This window comes from Helobdella robusta (assembly GCF_000326865.2).
Source record: "Helobdella robusta unplaced genomic scaffold HELROscaffold_15, whole genome shotgun sequence".
NCBI lineage: Eukaryota > Metazoa > Annelida > Clitellata > Rhynchobdellida > Glossiphoniidae > Helobdella > Helobdella robusta.
This window is the reverse complement of record NW_008703839.1, coordinates 2,377,200-2,388,621: the sequence shown is the minus strand read 5'-3', so window position 1 is coordinate 2,388,621 and position 11,422 is coordinate 2,377,200. Positions and strand designations below refer to the sequence as shown.

The 11,422-nt window shown below is 32.6% G+C and overlaps 2 protein-coding genes across 2 annotated transcripts in view; one reads left to right on the top strand and one right to left on the bottom strand.

Moving 5' to 3' along the window:
- The window catches only part of HELRODRAFT_97989 (hypothetical protein), an 8,176-nt gene extending 1,244 nt beyond the window's left edge, over nucleotides 1–6,932 (top strand). Inside the window, exons 2-14 of the mRNA XM_009015204.1 lie at nucleotides 126–211; nucleotides 930–1,022; nucleotides 1,409–1,612; nucleotides 1,720–1,821; nucleotides 2,109–2,264; nucleotides 3,428–3,493; nucleotides 4,001–4,103; nucleotides 4,474–4,595; nucleotides 4,718–4,849; nucleotides 5,176–5,340; nucleotides 5,837–5,941; nucleotides 6,042–6,134; nucleotides 6,220–6,932. Coding sequence (XP_009013452.1) covers nucleotides 146–211; nucleotides 930–1,022; nucleotides 1,409–1,612; nucleotides 1,720–1,821; nucleotides 2,109–2,264; nucleotides 3,428–3,493; nucleotides 4,001–4,103; nucleotides 4,474–4,595; nucleotides 4,718–4,849; nucleotides 5,176–5,340; nucleotides 5,837–5,941; nucleotides 6,042–6,134; nucleotides 6,220–6,261 — 1,449 coding nt within the window. The 5' untranslated portion in view covers nucleotides 126–145 and the 3' untranslated portion in view covers nucleotides 6,262–6,932. The remainder of the gene's footprint in view (nucleotides 1–125; nucleotides 212–929; nucleotides 1,023–1,408; nucleotides 1,613–1,719; nucleotides 1,822–2,108; nucleotides 2,265–3,427; nucleotides 3,494–4,000; nucleotides 4,104–4,473; nucleotides 4,596–4,717; nucleotides 4,850–5,175; nucleotides 5,341–5,836; nucleotides 5,942–6,041; nucleotides 6,135–6,219) is intronic.
- An 847-nt stretch (nucleotides 6,933–7,779) lies between these two features.
- HELRODRAFT_74733 (hypothetical protein) lies at nucleotides 7,780–9,932 on the bottom strand (the record flags this gene model as incomplete). The annotated part of the gene is made up of 7 exons (XM_009015203.1): nucleotides 7,780–8,017; nucleotides 8,373–8,512; nucleotides 8,749–8,832; nucleotides 8,969–9,162; nucleotides 9,355–9,475; nucleotides 9,638–9,766; nucleotides 9,861–9,932. Coding segments are annotated over 7 exons (978 nt in total), but the record flags the coding sequence as incomplete, so codon positions are not given.
- Between the last annotated feature and the right edge of the window lie 1,490 nt (nucleotides 9,933–11,422).

Below are 11,422 nucleotides of genomic sequence, written 5' to 3'. Positions count from 1 at the left end.
AAATATATATGCATATATCTTTCAGAATTTTTGTCTAATTCTACATTTACCCTATCCATTCCATCTCTTTATTCTCTTGTCATATTATTAATTTCACTATGTTAATATTTAATAATTGTTTGTAGGTTTAAACTTTGGAGGAAGAATGGATCCAGTGTATGAGCAGAGGCTATTACAGGTTCAAAATGGACAACCCACATTACAAAAAACTGTACGTGTTTTTTTTCATAAATTTTTATTTTTTCATAGTGAAAGTAACTTAAATTAATTATTACCACTTGAAAAGTTAAATTTATATTTTGTTTTCAATAATTGATGAAACTATTTCAAAATTTATTTCATTGTTATTTCATACTTATTGGTTAAACAATCATTGATTTTAATTAAATATATTGTTTTTTTATTGCATTCTTTCATTGAATTCATTGCCACGGTGACTATTTCATTATAAATACTCTTCATCTTAATCAAGTAACTAGTAGTAAGCTATCAGCTGTTCTCAATTTTTACTTTCTGGTTCAAATAGTCAGTTTTTTTTTTGTTTATGAACATTTTTGACAACAAATATACAAAACTGAATGAAAACAAAGACTCAATATTAGGCTTGAACATAAAAATTTACATTTTTTGGTTTTTCATTGTTATTACATTACTTTTTTCTCACTTTGCATCTTATATGTACCTGTGAATTTGAAATATGTGATAAATGTCTAATTTTTCAAAAACGTTGATGGGGTTTATCTTATCAACTTCATATCTGTTTTTTGCTAATTAATTATTTAATTTATACAATTTTGAATGCATTACTTTGGCTTTACTAATTTATTTGATACTCATATTCAGTTTACTAAATGATACAAAGATTAGACATGATTAATTAAAAGTTGTAAGCAAATAATGAACATTTTTTTCTGCATAATTGCTAGCAGGCCAGCAAAAGACCCATGAAAGAGTTCTGCAGTGATCGGTTCATTCCAATCAGAAGTAAAACAGTATGGAACATTAACTTTGATGCCAAACCTGTTTGTATAAAATATGAAATGAGTATTTGTAACTTGTACATCTGCCATTAGTGTAACCTTGTTGAACAATAAGTTAATCTTATAACTTTAATTTTCATTCTTTCAATTTAAATGGATTGCACTGTAAAAATACTTTAGTGATACACTGTAATGATACTAATTTGTTATTTGTTCGTCATTAGAATTATAGCCTTCCAAACATTTAATTTTAGAAAAATTGGCTTTAATATCTCGTAGAAATAACATTTTTGGATTTTTAAACCCATAGTTATATTTATTAGGCTTTAGATGAATAGTTTGTTGATTTACATTTCACTTTTGGAGTTGTATTTTAGTAAGATCAATTAGTTTGAATTTTTCTTAGAAATTCAATTTTTTTTTTCAAGGAACCAAAATCTCTAACACTAAGTCAGAACTTGTGCTCTGGATCATCGATGAAGTTATCTCCAGAGAGCAGTAAGGACAGTCTAGCATATGCTTGTCTACTTAAGAATGAACTGTTGGGAGCGGGAATTGAAGATATGAAGGATCCACAATCTGATCAACAGAGGCAGGCTCTTGCTCCCAAAGATGTCAAAAACCTTTTTCAGGTGCCAAAAAGTGTACTTAACATTTATTAATAACCACTCTGATATTTCATAAGTTTATTTTTAAACAAACAGCAATTTAATTTAATTGAAAATAATCTTGCCTGCAGTATCGCACGATATATTATGCACCATCTAATAATGACATGTCTCCATATTCACTATCTCCCATCGGCTGCAAGAGCCAGAGGTTGTTACGATCTCCCAGAAAAGTAAGTGCTTAAAATAAGTTTCCGTGTTCAAAATAAACCTCCGTTAAGGTGTGTTGTGATGATTGTGATTTGGTGTTTGTAATGAAAATGTTCACAATGTGAATAACTTATTTGCGATTGATGGTAGCTCTTCACAATATTTCTTTCTGAACTGATTTTTATCATTTGTTGTTATGGAAAATTAATTGTTGGATGTACACAGAGTTGAGATAAGTTTGAAATGAACGTTTAAAATTCATCTATGAAAATGAAATATTTTTTGTACAAACAAACCAATTTTTATACAGGCAATGAGAAAAATATCTAGAATTCCATTTAAAGTATTAGATGCACCCGAACTTCAGGATGACTTCTACTTGAACCTCGTCGACTGGTCACTACAGAACACATTAAGCGTAGGTCTCGGGTCCTGTGTCTACCTTTGGAGTGCCTGTACCAGCCAGGTAGCATTTACCTTCCACGCATCTTCATCATTCTTTCTTTTATTATCGTCATTATTATCGTTCATTCTTTTATCATTATCACCATTGTTATCATTCATTATTCTTTTATTATCATCGTCGTCATCATTTACTATTATTACATCAAATTATGATTATGATTGTCATTTATAATCATCATCTGTAGAACAACAGCAAAAATTGAACCAAAAGATTGGTTAGGTTAAGCAAGGTTTTAAGATTGAATAGTTTGTTGGAAATGAAAATACAAATGTGATATTTTCTATGAGCTATTTAAAAAGAGGTCATTTTCTGTTACCATGAAAAAATATTCATCTGTGAATTGGTTGCAAAAAATTATATTGAAAAATTGAAAGCAATGATATCATGCATTCATTTATTTCAATGATTTTCGTTTGATTTTGTTTTGCGAAATATAAATAATTAAATAGATCTGTCAGTCGTTGATGCTGACAAAAGATGCAAAATTATTGCAATAAAAAAATCTATTTTAACTTTAGAGATGCTTCTCAAAAAATTTATATTAATATAACATAATGGTTTTATAAAGGGCGCGAACTTGCCGCTCCTATGCACTCAAAAAAGAGAAAAAAAAACAAAATATAATTAACACACAATACAATATATAATAATAAGAAAAAAAATATGTACATGCAATGATAAGGAGATCAGGTGACATTGATAAGGAGATCGAGATTGCGGTGGTATGGACATGTGTTGAGAAGGGATGAAAGGGTCGGGATTAGGCGAGCGTTGGAGTTCGAGGTTGAAGGAGTGGTAGGAAGGGGTCGTCCGCGATTGGGATGGAGAGAGCAGGTGGAGAAGGACAGGGTGAAAGCGGGGTTGCGTGATACTGAGGCGAGTGACAGATGTGGATGGCGTCGAGGGGTATTTCGGTTTCATCATAGGTAGCCAAACGGCAACCCCTGATCTCGGGGAAAATGCCGTCTAAACGTGTGTTGTTGTTGTTGTATGCAATAACAACCAAGCATGGCTAAAGCTGCCATACATGAAGGAATATCATATATAAATGTTTTAATACATGGTTATAAATGAAGAAGTGCTTAGAAAAAGATGTAAAATAGATTATGAATGAAATGTCTTAATAATAATAATTTTTAATGGAGTTGTATTCATCAAAACAGGTTACGAGGTTGTGCGATTTGTCATCGGAAGCTGATTCCGTAACCTCTGTGTCCTGGAGTGAAAAAGTGAGCTGTTGATATTTTTATTTTCAATATTCCCGCGTTCGTTTGCATCTTACTGTTATCAGTAAATACACTAACCCTTGTTCATGGTGTTGCTGCTGTTTTGGTTGTTTTATTTCTGCATGTGTGTGTGTGTGTGTGTGTGTGTGTGTGTGTGTGTGTGTGTGTGTGTGTGTGTGTGTGTGTGTGTGTGTGTGTGTGTGGGTGTGTGTGCAAAAATCACTCGTACAGTGATTTCATTTCATTTTTATTTTGTCATTTTTTGTAGCTGCCACAATATTTTCAATAAGTTTTGCTACTGTAAAAAGTTGTCTGATCTAAGAAATTATCTTGTGTTCTTTTGATTGCATAATAGCTATGTAACAGCGTGGTAAGCATTATAATGTCGATATAATATTTAAAAAGTGACTTTTGCGTCATAGTGTATTTTCAAGAATTTTTTGTTTAGCTATGAGTGCATGTATATAGTTAATAATTATTATCATTAAACCCTGTTTAATTTCCGTGCAGTCGAGTATGCTAGCGGTGGGCACGCACAGAGGACTGACGCAGATCTGGGATGTCTCCGTCAACAAGAAGGTCTCAACTTTGGTGGGGCACACTGCCAGAGTTGGTCGGTTGATCGTGATTAGTGAAATGATGATGTTTTTTAAGACGATGATGATGACGGTGTGATGATGACAACGATGTTGTTGTTGACTAGAATGACGCTGATGATGATGGCTTTCTTGTCTGATCTACCATTGATAACATTTACTTAAAAAGTTGTTCTTTGTTTTTTTGTTGGTTGTCTTTGATCAGTCTCATAAGCTTGTTATACCAACTGAGTTCACAAATAAAAATGGTGACTGATTTGACAATGAAAATGATGTTCAATGATGTTTTTTTTATCACCAAGTAATTACATTGTTTCACTGTTTCCAAACAAATTTGATGGCATGATCAATCCTGCTGATCTTACACGAATCTAACAAACGTGGCAGGTGCATTGGCGTGGAATGCAGATTTGTTGGCTTCGGGCAGTAGAGACAGGCTGGTGTTGTTGCGAGACACGAGAACACCATCATCGAACGTAGACAGGAAACTTCCTAGTCATAAACAAGAGGTGAGGTATTTCTCATTTTTATCCTCCTAATCACTCCATTATGTTTAATAATCTCTATTTTATTTTTTCTTTGCAGTTTTCCATAATTTTAGTTTTTTTGATTTACTCATTTGTTCGTCCAGGTGTGCGGCCTCAAGTGGTCACCAGATTACCAGCATCTAGCTTCGGGAGGCAACGACAACAAGTTGTACATTTGGAACACGAGGAGCAGTGAACCAGTCCTCGCATACTCAGACCACATCGCTGCTGTCAAGGTTGGAGGGCTGGCCATGAACATTGCACAGCAAATTAACTGTCTCTAATTAAACTATTAATAAATGTTTATATGTTAATCTGGTTTTTCACATTCTTCTCCATCAACATTCAGCGTGTCAGTAAAGATGCACTTTAATAAATTTGAGTTTTGTTCACAGAATGATTCTAAATTAAAGAAATAGAGACGTGTCTAACTTTTTGCAAATGTTTATAATCGGATTGTTTGTTATCTGTTTGCTCGTCGATTGCGATTTTGCTGATATTACTTTTAGATAAAATTAATCCCTAGCAAACTCATGTAGCATGAAAGCCACATTTTAACCAGGCTATAGCGTGGTCACCTCATCAACATGGCTTGCTGGCTAGTGGTGGGGGAACTGCAGATCGACGCATCAGATTCTGGAACACAATCACTGGACGACCACTGCAATGTGTTGATACAGGATCTCAAGTCTGCAATCTGGCCTGGTCCAAACACTCCTCTGAATTAGTGAGTGGTGTTTGTTCTGTTTGTTTGAATATCTGGCGGCGATGTTTGATTGCTAAAGACATCGTTCTGCGTTGCAGTGGCTTGGTAGGAATGCAAACAGATACCCGCCTGTCACAGGCAATGTCTGTAATGCGTGGATTTACGCGTATTTGCATGTACTGTTCATGTTTTGATATTTATTTAATGAATTGATAGAGAGGTATTATTTAATAGCAACCTAATAATACTTAGCATTCGCGTAGCCATACGTATAATATGTTGATTCGCGCTGGTTGACATACGCGTGTGTTAGTATACGCCTGGATGAATCGCCTTGTGCGTATTGTTGATACCATTGAGTTGTGCAATATAAGTGAATCCACATTTCTTAATTTTTTGATTTCCAACAAAATAACGTTAAACAAATATTTACTACGTTCGAAAAAGAGGTTTGAAGGATTTAGCTTTTCATTCAATTCTTAATTTAAATGTGTTGTTGATTTTTTTTTCTTCTCAGGTCAGTACGCATGGTTACTCGCAGAATCAAATATTAGTTTGGAAATATCCATCTCTGGCGCAGATTGCAAAGCTTACAGGCCACACTTTGAGAGTCTTATACTTGGTTAGTGACGATAGCTAAACGATGATGATAATTAAGTCAGTCGTTATATCGGTTTTCGTTAACATTTCATTTATTTTGAGGATTTAATTGAATTCGACAGGCAATGTCACCTGACGGAGAGTCCATTGTAACAGGGGCTGGGGACGAAACACTTCGATTCTGGAATGTTTTCAATAAGACAAGATCTACAAAAGTTTGTCGTGAAGCTTTTCAAAAATTCTTTCATTAGCAATTGTTGAAGTTCCTGTTGAATAAATTGAATAATAAATAATTCATAGGAATCTAATTCGGCATTGAACTTATTCACGAGGATAAGATGATTAGTAATCAAGGCGCTGTCCCTCCTCTTCTTATTGTCCATCACCACTCTTCAATCATCCGACTGCAATGATTTTTTAACTTTTTTTATTCATTAGAAATCTGAAATTTGGGATTCATAAAATAAGATTTTTTTGTTTTGTTTCTCTTTTTGAGTTTTTGTTTTAAAATTTTTAACACTATTTTAGAACAACTCTATGTATTTATTTTTGAAAATTAATTTGATTTTGTAATTTTTCAACACGCTAACAATATTTAAACATATGAAATCAGTTAAATTCAGTAACATGATTATACGTACTTCGGATGGACCATAGTTAACTTCTCAGTCACAATGCCTGCACTTCTTTCTTATTCTTTGATACTATTGATTTACGTTTGATAAATTTTTTGAAGGAAACATAATTGTAAATAACTTTTTATTCCCACTTTTCAATAAGAAGTTAATATGATTTATTTTATGTTAAATGTTTTTTTTTGCTCAAAAATCATTTGTAATAAACATTTCTTAAGCTTGGCGGTTTTTGATTGAGAGACTAATTTGAGAAACTGAGCACTTTGATGTGTTTGTTACATGTTATTCTTACTAAATTCAATGATTTGTACGTCTCAAATTGCTTAATTGAATACAACTTGATAGCAATCTGTATGCTAAAAAAATTTCCCTGTCTCTAGTTAACTATTAGAACATTAATCGTTCGCAACTTGTAATATTCGCTTGTTGTGCCTCTGACAGCTTCAGGTTCTAATGCTGTACCCACCCATGTATCGACCGGTTAAACTAAGCAGGAAGCAGTTTGAAGCCTTGTGTTGACATCTTGACTAAGATTACGACGATATGCTAATAAAAGTATGCTACAGGCAGAGGAATGTATTTGTTTCTCAATAGTACAACAAAAAACGTTTTTCAGTCAACTGATGTTTTCCATAACGTTCACGGCCATATTATGTTGATGAAATATATCACTGCTACATACTTTGTATATGATTAAATACGTGAATTTATGACAGTTATAATTTCAGACAATCTTCGCTGAATGAGTAGCTAGTAATAGTGAACGAGAATGGAAGTAATAGCTCTGTCAAGTCAAGATGGATCACAAGGATACAAAATAAATATAAAAAGACATTCAAAAACAATTTACATGAAAAATTTAAAAATCAATATATCGTAATAACAATGTAACCACTTGAATGGGAAAAGATACGCAGCTGCAACTGAAAAAAAGTTTAAAACCAATAAAATTAACTGAAAATTTAACAGCGAGACATTGTACAACTGTCTTTAATACTATTATAACATGGAGACATATTCCAAACAAGTGGGCACAATTTAGCGTTAACAAAAACTGTAAAAAAGTAAATAACTTTACAAATAAAACAATCGTTTATTAATTGAAACGTATTCCTTATTAAAATATTCATCAAACAAATTGCATCAAAATCATAATAAAGAAAGCAGAGAATAAATAAATAATTTAAATTAATATAAAAATAAATCAACAATATACAAATTTTTGTTATAAAAACATTTTCTCTAAAATTTCTTGCATATTTTTCTTGTATTTGGTCAGTTTTTCAGACATGAAGTTAGCGACATCATCAATATGACGACTGACATTGTCGCTAGAACTAGCACTGTTGTTATTGTTAGTGCCATCACTAGCATTGTTGTCGTTGTTTGATGTTGTTCTGGTTAGGAATGGATGGATCAACAGCTCCTTGTAAGTGGCTCTGGTCGACAGATCTTTGTCTAGGCTAGAGAGGATGAATTCAATGAACAAATTAGACTACATCAGCTGGTGAAATTAATGTGGATCATACAACAAAAATAATTTCACAATATATCATGCTATTCTAAAATTAATGAAACAGTTTTATAACGTAACAATAGGAGTGATAATTAAATGTTGAAAACCGATAGCCCCCATGTCATATAAAAACACCCTATCAAAATCAACAAAAAATTCAAATTGTTATTATACATATGATTGAAATATTTTGAAACAGTGGAAACAGAGACAATGTTTGAAAAAATTGAATGACCACAATTGATTTTTTACATATTGACATTTAGAAACATGTTTAAAATTGAAAAAAAAGGATGCCTGACCACTTGACGATGAAATCTTCAAAGTCAGAGGTGAATTCGTTAGGAGGGAGGCGAGGTGCAGGTCCATAAACGACCTCATTTATCTGACCAAACAAGGCTGCTGTCTTTTTATATGGAAACTCACCAGTGGCTAGTTCTACCTGTTGTTTAATTTAACGCAATGCAAGCTTAACATTAAAATGGAAAGTAAGGTCCAAAAAATCAAAGCCTGAAATAGAAGTCTGAATAACGAACTTAAATAAAACAAAAAAGATGCACAAAAAAGACCAGCACCAATCTCTAAAATTAGATCAGGAATAGCAATAAAACGTTCAAAGAAATTAAAACTATGTAGAGACCACAATTTATGAGAGAAACACTATCAAGCAAAACGAACCATGGTGATACCGAGACTCCAGACATCTGACCTGATGCCATATGTCTCTCGACCTTCAATAGCTGTTGGGTTAATCCTTTCTGGCTGTTTTCACAAATATGATGATCACATTTGATCAATTGCTCGTATACGATGAGCATATTAAACAGTGTAAAATTTATTTAAATCAACAAAATAGCCAAAACACAAAAATTAAACTGAATTTAAAATCCTCACTCACAGGCATGTATGGCTTACAACCAACACTCATTGAGGTGACAAATGAACTCGGTAATTTATTGGTGTTGCGCAATTTACCACAAATGCCGAAATCACATAATTTTATTTGCCCACCCCTGTTCACTAATATGTTGGAAGGCTTGACGTCCCGATGTATTATGTGGAGGTCATTATGGAGATGGTGAAGTGCATTTACTGCCTATGAAGTCAAATTATTGTTAAGACAATCTTAAAATTTGTTCACAAGCTTGTTAACATACAAAAAAATTACTTCCTCTCAATGAATTTTATATTCAATTCACCGACAAAAAAACACACCTTGGTATGTGATCGTAAATTTTAAATGAATCTCATTGTTATTAAAAAATTATAAAATTAATTCAAGACCAACAGCAATAGCAATCATCTTTAATATTCTTTCAGGGATTTTTTCACTTCCCTCTTTCATTGCCTTGTACAACTTGTCAAGTGAGGCATCCATCAGCTCCATACATATCCATATATCTCCCTGATAGATATACAGAAAATATAGAACATACAGACAATTATTATACAAAAACAATTTCATTAAAAAAAGAAATAACAAATTGTATACTAATCCAAATTACTCTGCAAAAAACAATAAATTGATATGAAAGATTTGAAAATTTTAGAAGAACCACTAAACAACCTCCCAGAATAAAGAGCAGAAAAAGCCAACAAGATAGGGGCATGATGAGGTCTTCATGGAGACATCTAACTCTCTAATCAGTCTGTCATAATTATGTTTGTCATCCGATAATGAACTGTACTGAATTTTCTGTTTATTTTTTTCAGAAGTTAACATTAACCACTAAATAGATTAAATTACTACTAGAGTTTAACTCGGAACTTAACATAAGAAATTTTCAAACTTTAATAGCCATAGAAGTACCACTAGGAATGTGTTCTGCCTTGTAGACGTACCCAAACTGTCCCCTTCCAACTATCTGGTCCTCCAAGCGAAAACTTTCCACACTGGCATTGTACCGCTTGCCATTAACTGTTAACGAGCTGGCATTCTTTGGTATATCAGGCAAACTACAAATAAAAAATTTTAATAATTATGAAATATTGACTTTTATATTTTTTAATCTTATTAATTATTCTATTGGATTTATATTTAACTAACCACTCAATCAACAAAGCAAACAAGATATTTATAACATCAATAAATCACGACATGAATTTTAATGTATTTGATATTTAATTTAAATTTAAATAAATTAACTAAAAATAATATTTAAAGTTTCCATTAAAAACTTTTTATTAAAAACATAAAACAAGAAGGCAATCTTCCAGTTTAAGTTCCCAAATATTTACTGTTATTATATCCCACCTTGTATGCTGCCAATGTTGGCATCAAACAACAATGCCCAACCATCTGGAAATATGTGAATCTGAATCTGGCAAGATATGCTACATAATTAGATTAGAGTGGTTCAAAAGTGCTTCCCTAACCTTAACCTAGTGATCCTCTCAACATAACAAATCAAAGACATGGAAACGATGGAAACCTAAATAAAAACACCATCACCATTACTTGAAATAAAAATTGTACCTAGCTGCACAAGTCAGGATTTTAATTATTTTTTTTGGGCACCTAAAATTGGAGGATTGCCAAAAAAAGAGTTAATCCAAAGCATGAAAATAAAATAAAAAACTTACTTAGGCATTTTTAACTGTCAAAATAACAAAGGCATAAATAAAATGTTTGAACCTCGCCTAAATAAGAAGTTAGTGAACAAACTTTTAATAGCAATTAATTTAAGACGAAATGAAGCAAAACACGGCACGTAAGTAAAGTTGTAGCAATGTTGTAGTAAAGGTAATGTGGGTAACGTTCAGAGTGATTGAGAGGATTGAGATACATATCCTGTGTACCTTGTTTGTCTTTTATCTAGATACTTATAATACTTAAAAATATCTCTCTTTCAATTCTTTAAAAATTCAAAATAGGACAGATAATCTGTTGCAACATGCAAGACAATATTGAACAAAATATATGGAGTATATTATATATCAATCAATCAATCAATCAATCAATCAATCAATCAATCAATCAACCAATCAACCAATCAATCAATCCATCGATCAATTCATCGATCGATCGATCAATCAATCAGTCTATCAATCAATTAGTTTATAAAGCGCTATTCTGCGATGCACAACAGCGCTCCCCAATGAATTTTGCAAACAGATGGGTCTTGAGATCCGCTCCGAACTTCGTAAGTGATGGAGAAATAGTCAGAGAAAATATAAAAAAGGGTTGCATATTATTTTAGAAGCAAATAAAAAAGCAAAACAAAAAAAAACAACGGTTTGGTTCAACGATGATATTGTTTCATGGCCAGAATAGCTGCTAGACAAGCTGAGAGGTGTTTTCGACGTACTCTCTCCTACAAAGCTGAGAGTATTAACTGCAGACCTTGAATGA